This window comes from Ochotona princeps, chromosome 4 (assembly GCF_030435755.1).
Source record: "Ochotona princeps isolate mOchPri1 chromosome 4, mOchPri1.hap1, whole genome shotgun sequence".
In the NCBI taxonomy this organism is placed as follows: Eukaryota; Metazoa; Chordata; class Mammalia; order Lagomorpha; family Ochotonidae; genus Ochotona; species Ochotona princeps.
The window spans coordinates 41,122,993-41,137,626 of record NC_080835.1 but is presented as its reverse complement, the minus strand read 5'-3'; the positions used below and the strand labels follow the sequence as shown (position 1 = coordinate 41,137,626).

Genomic DNA, 14,634 nt, shown 5'->3' with positions numbered 1-14,634 from the left:
ATATTATCTCATTTAATTCCCACAAAAACCCTATAGAAAGTATCATTATCCCCAAGTCACAGATGAAGAAACCAAAGTTCAGGGAAAACTAGCTCCTAGTTGATCAGCTCTTTTAACTACAGAGTTCTAGCGGAAACAAGAAATCACCAAGTCATTTATTATTGCACAAACACAAAACAAGGCAGCTGCTATACAAAAGGTAGAATGCTGCTTCAAAAAATGACCATAACACAAGACTGATGATAGAGTCCTCATTGTGTTACACAGCGAGCTATGTCTGTAGGTGATGGCAGTCTTTCACACTCAGGAAATGGAGACAGGTGTACACGTACAACCAGGAGCATATCGTTGGACTTAGGTGAACTATAGATGACTACTATCTTCTGCAACTAAGAAATGCCCTATGTTACAACATTTGATAAATGGACAGAGAAGTGGAGCATTTCCAGGCAAATTAGTCACATCCAGGCTGTTATCATTTCAATAAAGCTTCTCTCATTCTCATGCACTTGCGCTTCTGCTCTACTGCACTATGGCCGCGGCAATGACGTAACTACACAATTTGCAGGGACTGCCCCTTGGGAGTGGAACAAGCACGTCTCAGACCTGGGAAAGATGTCCTGAGCACTGCAGAGAGGAGAATATATTTTTCTACGTGAGCTGAGGAACTCCCAAGCTCTGGAGAGCAGCCCCAGTGTGTGCACACTGCACGGCCACATGCTCCATCCCACTCAGGGATACGGAGTGCTGCTCCTTTGTATAAAATTTGCTTTCATTTATTTCCCTGTCTTTTTAAGCAGGTTGAGAGAAATCCATTGAGAATCTGATGCTAAACTACTTTTCCTACAGAGTTTTTAAACTGGGCCTCTGAGAAGGAGTTTGATACAATTCAATGACTGAAGTAATACCTTTGTCCATTTGAGCATTAAATGGCCCGTTGAAATACAGCTTAGTTAGAGGGAATTTCAGAAAATAGTACTTTCTATTTTTTTATTTCTCTCCCAGCTGACTAGAGCAGAGCTTGGAAAATGCAGCTCAATCACTTTCCACAGCCTCTCAGGTCAACCTCTCCCCAGTGTTAATTAAATATAACCCCTTAGAATATGTGAGGTTAAGTGAGAGCAGCATAGCACTCTTCTCCAGCATATTACTGAGAACACAAACGCCATAATCTGTTTGTAAGAAGACTTCTTTGAGCACAGAGGTCTCACTAATGAAAAATTACAACAGGCATAAGAACATAATGTGACAACTGTTCTTCGCAAAACACATTTTAAACTACCCATTTCCCTATCCATTGTGTTTAAGTAACACATATCATAAAGGAAATTGCTGTAACAGATGGTTTCATGTCTGCTTAGCAAACGGATCACTTTTGAGGACAATAAGGTGAAACAGTAAAATCAGTATAATCCAATCAGTCTATTCCCTAAAAATCTTCCTTTCCTACCAATGACAATGTTAGACTTTATATATATATACATATATACACATTTTTACCACATGTTCTGTCTTGATTTGCACAATATGACCAAACTCTGAAAACCAAATGAGTATTTCCATACTAGTCATTTTTTTTTTATTACAAGTTTCTTTTAGTTACCAGAGTTCTGTGTGTGCGTGCATTTCTGAAAAGTTTCATGCAACAAGGGCTATTTGTAAATTGAATCATTTAAAATAAAGCTCTTTAATACTCTGTAATTATTCTTGTCTCCCTGAACATGACTTTCCTGTAAATGCTCCTTGCTGCCTCTCCTATTGTCCCAAGATTCCTGAGAAGGAGGCAGCCAAGCGATAATTCAACATTATTGATGCTTCAGTGCACTAATCTCTTAAAGAGCAGCAAAGACTCAGTGCTCTCTGCCCCACGACTCCCGCAGCCCCGGGGCCTAAGGCAGCCATCCTGCTCCAGCAGCGTCCAGATGTCAGGAGGAATGCCCAGCTCCTGATGCAGCAGGCGCTCCGTTCCAGTATGGCCAAACATCTGCTTCCTCTGCTGGCATGCAACCTGCTGAACACGCTCAGCGGGCAGCACAGGCTAGCGGTGGGCAAGGACGTAGCTCTCTAGCTATGTCAGGAGACAAATCAAAACTTAAAAATCATATGACATCTCCAGAAACCCTCAAAAGAGGAGGATTCTGGCATTATGCAAAAAGCATCCTTAGCATTTCCTCAGGAAAGCTTCAGAATAAAATGAGACGCTTCTCGTTGTGGTACTTCTTGCCCTTATTCAATCCTATTAGCTTTGAAATGTCTTCTGCACAGTTAGCTTGAAATCTGAAAACTATATGAACTCTTTGGGATACTGTGAATATTGTGTTGGGTTTGAAATTTTTCCCTTTTGGAATCAATTAAGATGCTTTTAATTCACTTAAATATTATAAAAATAGAGGTGTAGCTTATATAAGGAAGCTTCTAAATGACCAGTGCTTCCTCCATACCAGTCAGCAGAATTTAATGCAAAGAATCTTGGTTTATAAGTAAAATTTAAACTATAATTAAGCCATCCACTGTAGTCTCATTTTCTTATTATATGAATAATCTGGTTCACGACAGATTTATGTGAGCTTCACTTTCTTCTTGAATATGGGGACACTACAAAAAAAACACTTAACACAAGGGTGAAATAAAAATTTCAATTAAAAATAGAAAAAATGCATAAAATAGATATTATATGAATATATGTGTACATATACAAATCCATACCTATACTCGTGTATACATAGAATGTTATTATTCGGATCTTTTTTTTTTTTGGTTTTGCTTTAGAAATAAATTCAGTCTTCCTTTGTAATATCTAATTTATGCATTGAGTATAGATTCATTACCAAGAGTTAGTCTATTCATCCTATGGGATCTCAGGAAATGGCATCCTATAGAAACTAATGAGCAGGGGCCCAGCGGCGTGGCCTAGCGGCTAAAGTCCTCGCCTTGAACGCCCCAGGATCCCATATGGGCGCCGGTTCTTATCCCGGCAGCTCCACTTCTCATCCAGCTCCCTGCCTGTGGCCTGGGAAAGCAGTCGAGGACGGCCCAAGACTTTGGGACCCTGCACCCGTGTGGGAGACCTGGAAGAGGTTCCAGGTTCTCGGCTTCGAATCGGTGCAGCACCAGCCGTTGCGGCTCACTTGGGGAGTGAATCATCGGATGGAAGATCTTCCTCTCTGTCTCTCCTCTCTGTATATCTGACTTTGTAATGAAAATAAATAAATCTTAAAAAAAAAAAAGAAACTAATAAGCAGCTCCCAAGTCCTCACCAACTTTTACAAGTATAAGTACTATGAAGAAAGTTGTGATTCCTCTAGGCAGGAATTCCTCTGTGAAAGTCGTGATTCCTCTGAGCAGGCAGAATTAAAGTTTCAGTTTTAGGGCTGATTGTGAAACAAAAACTGAGGATAAACAATTGAATTGGTCTCAGTTTCTAAAAATTGGATGGCCAGATTCAGGCACATAGGTACGTATGTAAGTTGGATGTTTCTGTTCAGATGAAGATGAGCTGAAATCTCAGTTCTCTACTATATGCTCCTCTTTTCTCTTTCCTTGGTTAGAAGGTAAACCATGAGAGCAGGGGCTTTACTCTACATCTTCTATGATATTTTCTCCCATTAACTAAGACAGCAACCTTAGCATTATTGACACTTTGGAGTGGATAAATTTTATTGGAAGTGGTTGAACTGCGCATCACAGGGTGTTCCTCAATACCTATTTGGTCTCCACCAAGAAATGCAAGTGGAGACTCACTTTCCCAGCATTGAAAACAATGGAAAATATCTACAGATACTATCAACCAAGCCATTGTGGAGCAGGAAAGAAATGCCATTAGTTGAGGACCACCAATTAGAATGGTGCGTGGTGGGGCTACTGAGTTGGCTCCACTTGCTAATCATCCCTCTGCAAGTGCCAGGATCACATACGGGTACCAGTTTGTGTCCAAGCTGTCCCACTTCCAATTCAGGTCCCTGTTTATGACCTGGGAAAGCAGCAGAGGACAGCCCACTGCCTTGGGACCCTGCACCTGTGTGGAAGACCTGAAAGAAGCTCCCAGCTCCTGGATTCAGACTGGTTCAGCACCTGCTATTGCAGCCATTTGGGGAGTGAACCAGCAGATATGAAACCTTTCTCTCAGCCTCTCATTCTCTCTGTAAATATGCTTTTACACTGAAAATAAGTCCTAAAAAAAAAAAAAGGACAGTACCTGGCATTTAATGAGCACTCTCTGAGCTATTTAGATTTGATTGTGAATTTTTTTTCTAGAGCAATTTACGTGAGCTTCAAAACCAAACTAGAACATACATATTATCTTTTAATTCTATTTCCCATAAACTCATGAACTATTCCTGTATAGTCTCTCTATTATCAACATAGTCTACCATCACTTCTTACACTGGTATATCATAATCACCTAGACACCCTAATTTATTTTTATAATTTTTCTTGGTTTTGCTCATTCTATGGATTCTGGCAAGTGTATAATGATATGCCACTATAACATCTTCACTGCCCTAGAGATTCTTCATGTGCCACATACTCATCTCTTTTTACATTCCAACCTGGGACAATCCTTGGTATTTCTTACCATCTCTATACCTTTTCCTCTTCCAGAATGTCATATGGTTTAAATCAAGCAGTATATAGTATTTTTCAAATTTTCTAAGCATGATTTAAAGACACACTTTGATACAACCCTTATGATATGATAAGCATTATGATATTTCAATAGCCACATTCGAAGCTAATAATTTTGGTTTCTAATAAGAATTTTAAAAGGCTCCTTCACCTTTTATTTAGCTTAAATGAGTAGGTAACCTAGAATGAAAATTAGATAGATAACTCAAAATGGAATTTTTAGATAACAGCTCTGTTTCAAAATCCCTCCAAATGAAAACTGTGTGTTTATATTCTATAACATTTAATAGTGGAACAAATACATGTAATTTTAGGCATTAATTTTTTTAAGATTCATTTATTTTTATTGGAAAGGCAGATTTACAGAGAGAAGGAGAGACAGAGAAAGATTTTCTGTCTGCTGGTTCACCCCCCAAGTGACCACAATGGCCAGAGCTGAGCTGATCTGAAGCCAGGAGCCTGGAGCTTCATCCAGGTCTCCCACATGGGTGCAGGGGTCCGAAGGCTTTGGGCCATTCTTGACTGCTTTCCCAGGCCTCAAGCAGGGAGTTGGATGGGAAGCGGGGCAACCAGGATCAGAATTGGCGTCCATATGGGATCTGGGCGCATGCAAGCTGCTACACTATCGCGCTGAGCCATTAAGGATTAATTTTCTTCATTTCACCTAAGTAATAGGGCTCAAAGTCAATAGCTCCAGAGAAATCATGACAGAGTAACAATGATCATGGCCTGGATTATTTTAGATATTATAACACCACAGGTTACTTCTAGATATAAAAGATGTTATTAGAAGAGAAACACCACAATGATGGATGAGCTGTTAAGGAAGCGCACTACAAATTAAAAATTTGAGTGAATCTTATTTCACCAAATGAGGGCTTGGGAAGTTTATTTGGCTCTGTTTTGCTTCCATGATTACTCTCTTAAATTAAAATATAAATACTTAACTACACTTAACTAAATCTGAAGTAAAAGATTGTTAATATAAAGAAACACATGTTTCTAAAACTAAGGAGAAAAGAAAGTGAATTCCTGTCAATCTAATTCAAGCTGACTTGAGGGTTGCCATCAATTATGCATTATGATGGAGGACTGAAATTAGGGAACACACAATGGCGTTTTAATCCACGTAGCATAGCACCCAGTACTGAGTACGCAGTAGATGTTAAGTGCTTGTTTAATCCCCATGTGATTGTATAAAAAAAAATCCTTCATTAATACTATGTAAGTTTGGAAGATAATAACAGAACCCAGTTATCCTCATAGTTCTTTTCATAATCCTTATAGTTTAAAATAGTTTTTAAAATGAGATGATTGCAAATCAGTATTTAAACCAATACAAAATTTCCCTGAATTTCCAACTTCTATGTGTTTCCATAAGCACCTAGACCTATACATATGAACTCTTCTATGGTAAACAGAAAGGGCCAAGAGAGCAGAAACAACTAAGTGCTAGCTCTTGTCATTGAAAGCCAAGCCCTCATCTGAGACACGCTTGGGATGGAAAACACACAACTATAACTTCTCAATTTTTTTTAAATTAAGTATAATTTAAAATTTATTTTGGGGGGCCTGGTGCGATAGCCTAGCGGCTAAAGTTCTCACCTTGCATGTGCCGGGATCCCATATGGGTGCTAGTCCTAATCCCAGCAGCCTCACTTCCCATCCAACTCCCTGCTTGAGGCCTAGGAAAGCAGTCAAGGATGGCTCAAAGCCTTGGGACTCCTGCACCCATGTGAGAGACCCGGATGAAGCTCCAGGCTCCTGGCTTCAGATCAGATCAACTCAGCTCCATCCATAGCGGCTGCTAGGGGAGTGAATCATTGGACAGAAGATCTTTCTTTCTGTTTCTCCTCCTCTGTATGTCTGACTTTTCAATAAAAATAAATAAATCTTTAAAAAAAACCCTTATTTTTCCCTGTTCCATCTGTACCATTATCTTACAGGTAAAAATGCTTAATCACATCTTATTTCTGATGTCAGTTTCCTTAATATTCATTAATTTGACATATAGTTGGAAACTGTAGCAAAGCATTTATTAAAACTACAATGTTTTGCTTTCAAACATTCAACACTTATATTTTCTTAATCACTTCAGTGAATTTCCAGGTTCTTCATTACAACATATATTTATACAGATACACAATAGAACTGAAAATAATACTTTACCTGTCACTATTCTAGAAACCCTTGCTGACTACAAGCAGTCTATTTAAGCCTGAATATACTATTGTGCCATTAGTCATGGGGATTGCTTCCAGATTTCTCCTCAATACCCTGGATAACAAAATTCTATGAATGTTGAGTCATTTTTATAAAAATATCTGATATGTGCATATAACCTATGTTCATACTCTTCTATACTTTAAGTAATCTCTAAATTACCTATAATGCTTAATATAATGCAAACATAGTACAAACAGTGGTTATACTATATTCTTTAGGGAACAATAACAAGAAAACTGTGTGTGTGTTCAGTGTAGGTGCAATTCTTAAAAAACAGCTTCTCTGTCTTGTTTGAATCCATAGATGCTGAGTCCATGGACCCCGGAGGTCTACTGTGTTCACACACCCAGGGCTCCCTGTTGAGCTGACTGACCAGTGGGGCTGGAGCTAAATAACTGCAGGTGAAAATCTCACAATAGAAACAGAAGACTGCACAGGTCTTCATTCCAGAGTCCTACATTCCTACATAGCCTGCTCACTGAGTATAACTGAATGCCTCACTTATCAATCTTTAAAACTTATTTATTTATTTATTTGAGGAAGAGAGAAAGAGCAACAGATAAGCAGAAAAAAAAGAAATCTGCTTTTTTGTTTACTCTCCAAATGACTGCAATAGTCAGGGTGGGATCAGGAAGCAGCCGGACCCTGGAGTCCAGTGTTCAGTCCTGGTCTTCCATGTGGATCACTAAGGCCCAAGGTATTGGGCTATCCCACGTGCATTAGCAGGGAACTGGACTAGAAGCGGTGCAGCTGGAACTCAAAACAGTACACTGCTATGGGATGCTGGTATTACAGGTGGTAGCTAGGCTGGCTGTGCCACAATGGGAGGCTCTAATTAAGTAACTTTTAACACACTGAATTGCAAGGCTTGTGTGAGAAAAGACAACTTGCTTAGCCACAGCACCTGTGCGCCTCATGTGGACCAGATCAGGGAAAAACCAGGTTGGGCTGATTATTCCTACTGGTGCAATCTACAATTAGAGTGGGTGAGGGTTGTTGAGGCTTATCCATAGCATCAGCTGGCAGAAGCTGGCACTGGGGGCTAGTTCTGTCAAGTTAAACCACAGAACCACCTAGAGAGTACATAATCTGGGAGTGGGAGTGGCCTGGGAGGGAATTAGTGGGCTCCTCCCTCTTAGGTTACCACCCCCCACGGGAGGGCACAAAAACTAGGACAGGGGCTGGGGTGGCTAGACAGAGACACCCAACAACATCCGTGAAGGCTGGCTAGTTGAGCTGGTTAGATGGAACAAGGTTTTAATACCCACTGGCATGTACGAGAGAAGGGGATGTGGGACAGACTGAACTAGTCTGCCACACATACTGGCAAACCAGGGCAGGGGGCGGGCCTGGTGGGGGTTATTGTGGGTCCCTGCGGCTGGGCTGCAGCTCCCACTGGTTTATGCGAGGGCTGAGTATGCTGGGCAGAACCAGGCTAGACTGCAAACACCTGCTGGTTCCAGTGGAAGACAGGGCTGGGAACAGAACCAACCCAGCAACCACAACCACCAGCTGATCAGGGCAATGGACTGTGCCGGGCCCTGTACTTGCTAGTGCATACAAGAATCTGGTCTGGGAATACCTCAGACGAAGTTTCTTTGGGGATCCCCCCAATCGAGCTTTCGGACTCAGAACGCTATCAAATGACAGAGGACAGAACAATTCAATGAACAACCCCAGCTTTATGTTGGCAATGAAAATACTGGGCAAACGGAGACTCTATGATGGACTATGTCAATCAGTGGATTCTCCAACGACCTCATCGTGCTTGGAGTGGTGAGAGTGGCAGCAATTCAGAACTGCTGAACTATCAAAACCACTTGAGACCACTTGGGACCTGGGGTGGGTGGGAGACTGGATGGGGCTTCTCCCTTAAAATCTCCTTTTACATCAGATACATTAAGGAAACAATTAAAAAAAGAAACCAAATGAAAATCAGATTTCCTAAAGAGCATCGAGTTTATCCAATGTTTCAATGTGTGGGTTGGTGTAATCTGCTGTTTCACTTTCCGCAACGACAAGGCATACTTGTAAACAGTAGGAACTATCTTTGTATTTTGCATTCTTCTCTGCTCATTATTTCTTGAGGCTCATCAGGATTCATTTAGAAACTGCAGGTTTTTTTTGCTCTGGAATGAAAATTCATTTATACAAAATGCATTCTATAAACTGAGCACTATACCAAACTTAAAAAAAAAAGTCTTCAAAATTGTTTGGGTCTCAGAAAATCAGCAAAGAACACTTATTCACTTATTTTTATAAATACTACACCAAGAAACGCTGAGAATTTCATAATAAATATAACTCAATGAGTTCACTTGCTGCTTTGGTATGCCCACATTCCTTATCGGATCACTAACAGTCTCAGCTACTCTGCTTCCAATCCAGCTCCCAGATATGTGCCTGTGAGGCAGTGGATGAGGGCTCCAGGACTTGAGTCCTTGCCACTCACAGAGAAGACCCAGAGGATGCTCTAGTCTTGCTCAGCCTTTGGAACGTGAACCAACAGATCTCTCTCAATTTCTCTCCTTCTCTCTCTGTCTCCTTTTCAAATAAATGAAATAATTAAACCTTAAAAGTGATGGAAAATACTTAAATTTGGTGAGTGAAACTCTAGTAGATTAGAAGTGATCCACAGAAGCACTCTAATCAACAAAATTAGAGTAAATTTAACTGTCATTAGGGTGCTGGAAACTTTTAAACCTATTCTGATGATGTTTAGGTCACATTTGCTGAAATTAAATACATGGCTTATCATCCTATTTACTATTCACAATTCTGAGAATATGTCACTATATTCTTTTTACAATGAAGAAAAAAAAACCTGAAGAGTTATTTGGAGAACAGTTCAAGACATCATAGCAAGTAATAGTGGAAACCCTAACTTAAGGTTCTAATTCCCTAAGTGGAGCTCATTCCATTAGTCCACAGCTCATGTAATCCCAGCTATAATGGTCCTCTCAAGTTCTACCACACTCTTAAAAGTCATGAAAAGAGTCAAAAGGGATAAGTGAAGCCTGATTAAGAAAAAACAAGCATTTTCCCTCAAAGCACATCCCCATAGTTGGCATTCTTAAAGCCCGCTTTGAATCAGTGCATTCCTCTTTCACCATTGGGTAGCCAGTAATAGGTCACTCTAATCAACTCTTTATTCAGTTCTCTTCTGCATTAGAAACCACAGCCTCCTAATGCCCTCCAGCAAAGCTAATTCACACTCCTATTTCCCCAGAGCTCTGAGAAATGTTTACAATTGCAAATAAGACACGAGTGGGAGCCAGTGCAACATCTAAATACAGTATCATAAGGATTCAGGCTGGAAGTGAAATAGAAATAGAGCATTCCAGATACTTATGGCTACTTCTTCACTTTCCATTCGTGGCACAGAAAATTGACAGTATCATTTAAATAAACATGTGCATATGTTCACTTTTGCAAAAACTTCAATTGTTCTCCTTTATCATTGCAAATTTGGCAAGACTTTTATAGTTTCATTTAAGAGTGACTTATTGTTGATAGGTTTTTCTTAGTACTTTCAGGCTCTAATTATATTCCTTTTCTAAAATCTCCTCTTAAACCACACAGAAGCCCATGAATTGAAAGTGAAAATACATTTGTATTGATATTTTAATTTTCATGTACAATTCTTTCATTTAGAATATTATCCATATTATCCTAACAAGAACCACTCTTAAAATATGTTCCAACTAAAGCTTGGTAGGCTTTGAATGCTCGATAAAAATCATTCTCTGAAGCTAATGAAGACAGAAGCTCTGCCTGTAACAATATTAAGTTTGTTTTCTCTGGTGATTCAGAGAAGTGAGCAATCTGTCAGTAATACATTGAGTGAAATTACTTGTCTTGTAGGAATAACTGCTGACAGTCACTTTATCTTAGGCTGACCCAACATTTCCCTGTTGCTGACAAACAAATTACTATGTCTAACTTTGAAAAAGTAACTAGCTTACTTTAATTTTGATTGGTCATTCAAAATCTCTTATACATGTATTCATTTGCATACCTTATTACACACATATACGTATATAATATATATAACATATATCATACATATGTTAAAGGTAACAGAATATTTGGGGGGCAGGTTTAAGCTAAGAAGTAATGGGGTGGTGGCGAGATAATGAAAGAAAAACCTACCATTTGGAGCTAAGCAAAAGCACAGTTCAGCCTCTTTCCAAGACTGTTATGTGGAAGAAACTGGTAACTGTGACTATCCAACATTAAGACTGGCACTGCTGCCAGGGACTGACTGGCTGAGTGAACACATTACCCAGACAGTATTGTAGGAATTAATTTTCTTCAATAAAGTGCTTTTTAAGCCTCATATATTTCACAATCTAAACATATGTCACTGTTTCATAAACAAAATAAATGGATTAAAATAATACATTGCCAATATGCTGACATGTGGAGATATTTTAATTAGAAATTCTTAAGCTGTGTGATACTTAACTGCTATATTTGCTAAAGAGAAATGTGCATCATTTAATAAGAAGGCATGAGACAGGTGTATCATTTTGCATATGGTATCAGATTGTGTTTAATATAAGCTGCAACTTTGAAATGACATTACTCCCAATTAAAAACAAAACAAAACTAAAATAAAGGCCATCATATTGAATAGTTACCACATAAAATGAATCAATACACTGAAATCTCTTTTCATTTTATGGAAAAGGCATTCAGAACATAGTTTCTGGGATAATATTTCTACAGAAATAATCTAACATTATAGCTATTTAAATGCTATATTTCCATGTCTGCCTCATTATACTAGTTTCCTTTCCTTAACATTCTTTTTCACTTACTTAAGGACCAATGCTAACAAAGCTAAGGAAAGCAAATGGCAACTAGTTCTGAAATTTATAAGGGTGAGAGAATTGGAAAAGGTAGTAATATAATATATTGTTTACTATAGCAGGCGTTCTCTGTTCTCTAAAGGTCAAAAGCATTGTAACCTCAGAGTTACAGTTTCTGATTGTTCCCAGGGTTAAATACATTATCAAAATTAATGGTTCAAGTCCCCCAACCTTCAGATATATGAGTATTCATGTTTCCATCTGCTGAACTGTTCAACTAAAAATAGCATTCTTTGGCCTTCTCTCTCCTAATATTGTGCCCCCGAGGCACTGAAAGCCATGCCTCAGAACAGCATAGTAGTATTTTTAAAATGGTCTTTGCTGCATCTTCCTTATTTTAAAGAAAAAAAAAAAACTGGGCTCTAGATTATACTAATATAAGGAGGGTCTTTGCATTGCAAATACTTTTTCTCTACTTATTATTTAACTTCAGGCTTCTATGGTACAACTATAAATGATATTAAGATTTGCCCAGGATGATTTATATTAGAAATAGCAATCTTTGAAGAATAAGTGAACTCTAACAGTAGGTAGAGAGGACCAACACAATGGAAGTGGACGGAAAGGAAAACAGGGATATGTATGTTATGGGATTTACCTCCTAGGAATGTTTGTTCAGACACAGAACTTGTTAAAACTACTGGTAATACTTTCTCAACATCAATAGTTTATCATAATCATGCTTGTGACATTCTTCCTTATACTCGAGGGGGTAAAACTTAGGTAGAAAGGAAAGCAAACATAAGGCAAGATATTATTTACATTTCTCTCTATCTTTGCTCAAGATTTAAAATGTTATTGTTTAGTAGCTTGGATATGGCTGTTTGTGGATATTCTAACAACAGGGACACTCCCACCAGAAAAAGTTAAGAAACCTGCCTTTTAAACAAGGCTAGCTTAGTCTAACCAGTATACTATGTAAGAAAACAGATCGAAGGCTTCCCAACACGCAGGAAAAAAGGTGGGAAAACAGAAGCAAAAAAACAGTAAACACAAATTTGGAAACTCCAGTTAGCTAAGTTTAAGCTGTAAAGATTGGCAGGTTCTTGCATTTACACATTCTCTATCTAGTCTAATTAAAGAGAAAGGAAAATGGCATATCCTGTGTTCCTAGATCAGCACTGTTACAGAACTCTGCAACCCTGGTGCTCACATGTATGTCACTGTGGCTTCCAGAAACCAAACTCAAATTTAATTTGACACACCAAGAGTCAGCAATGATGTGTGGTGGCTAGAAAAAACCAAACTTAGTTTAAAACCAAAAAAAAGGAAAAGAAAAAATTGAGTAGAAACTTTGCTAAAGGTAAACCTGATGGGATACAATGAAAAAAAAAATCAAAGTGGAGGAAACCTTGAGGCTGAGCCAAGGCTACCTGCATTCCCATTATTTTAAGGACTCGCAAACTCCTCAAGCTATCTTGAATAAGCTCACTGTCACCACACAGAACATCTAACTGCAACAGTCAATAGAAAGTAATATGAAGGAAGTCACATTTGGTTGTGTAGAAGACAGCAGATACTCTGTCAGAATGTGTCTGGTCATGCATGAATGGAAATCCACTGTTCGCCTTTTATATCAAAGTTAAGGAAAGAGGGAAGCGGCCTTTCCTTGCTTGATTTCCTTGCTTGCTTCCAAAGTAGCTTGTAATCCTGTTTTGTTCCTTCTGCTGAGGACAAAGCATTTCCTGTCATTCTCCAGCAAGAAAGATTCAAAGCAGAGAGATGATAATGTCAAAGGAACCTTTTATTGATTACACAGTGCTTGAACTATATAGGTCAGAAGAGTCAATAGACTTCTACAATGTAACTATTTCTTTTGTGAGTTGAGTTTCCCCAAATCAAAGTGTGCTTCAGTCTGAAGTTACCTCTTTCTGGTTTTTGTTTGTTTTTTAATCAACATATTGCTGGCACCCCTCCAATATTTGAATCTCGGAGAGTGATACGATAACACAGAGAGGTATTAAGTTTGAAATTGGAGAGAGAAAGACTGGTCTCCATGGCTGACAAGGACTTGCTTCTCATGATCCATGTAAGATCCAGGTAAGACATCTCTTCCCTCAAACTCCATAAATGGATAAAGAGGGAGAGGACACTATATAAGTTTACAATATAATAAACAACCAGCCACATTCAAATACTCTGACACAACTAAGTCAGGAACATCTGAATCAGGTAAAATTGAAATTAATAGCATTGCTTAAAAAACTCAACCTCCTTGAACTTCAGCTGATTTATCTGTGCAAGAAGTATATTTTATTAAATATTTAAAGTTAGCATAAAGTTAAAGTTGCTTCAAATTTTAAAATATTTTTAAATACTGAACATTGTTATGTGCAAGAAAAGGTGAAAGTGAGAGAAAAAATATCTTTCAATAACATCAAACATAAAATTTTGCCTATATATATATTTGTATAAACATACAGTAATAACTCAATTCAAAGACACATATTTGAGATTTGCCCTTTTCTCTGAAAGAAAAGCAGCAAAAGAAGAACCTCGTTAGGAATGAAAACAAAAAAGAAAGATTTCAGTGTTCAGACTGTGCTGCTTGGAAGAAAAAAAAAGCTTAGACTGTGACTGAGCAATCCAGTCCCCCACCCAATGAAGCACCAGTGGAAGCGTTCATACCTCAATTTGTTTGTGGTTGTAAGAGTGGCCACCACCATGTTCAAAGGTGTCCAAATTCCTGCCAAAACGGTCACTTAGGCCCTTTAGCCTTGGGTTAATTTGTGGGTGGGAGACATGACCCTTCTGTTTAGTAGCATATTCAGAAAAAAAAAAAGACAAAACATACTGTCAGAACTCATGGAAACAGAACACATATTTGTAAATCCAGGGTATTGACCACATCAAAGAATGGAAAGTAGAAGGCTTAAGACCCAGCCTCTCTGTTTTACAGAAACTTTCT

At 38.6% G+C, this 14,634-nt stretch overlaps 1 protein-coding gene across 23 annotated transcripts in view; it reads right to left on the bottom strand.

Annotated features, from left to right (window-relative positions):
* SOX6 (SRY-box transcription factor 6) overlaps positions 1-14,634 on the bottom strand; it is a 595,708-nt gene that overhangs the window by 111,389 nt on the left and 469,685 nt on the right. For 18 of the 23 annotated variants that reach the window (XM_058663306.1, XM_058663317.1, XM_058663314.1 and 15 more), the window contains one exon: positions 14,355-14,477. The exons of the other annotated variants lie outside the window; for them this stretch is intronic. In XM_058663306.1, coding sequence (XP_058519289.1) covers positions 14,355-14,477 — 123 coding nt within the window. The remainder of the gene's footprint in view (positions 1-14,354; positions 14,478-14,634) is intronic. 23 annotated transcript variants of the gene reach the window in all.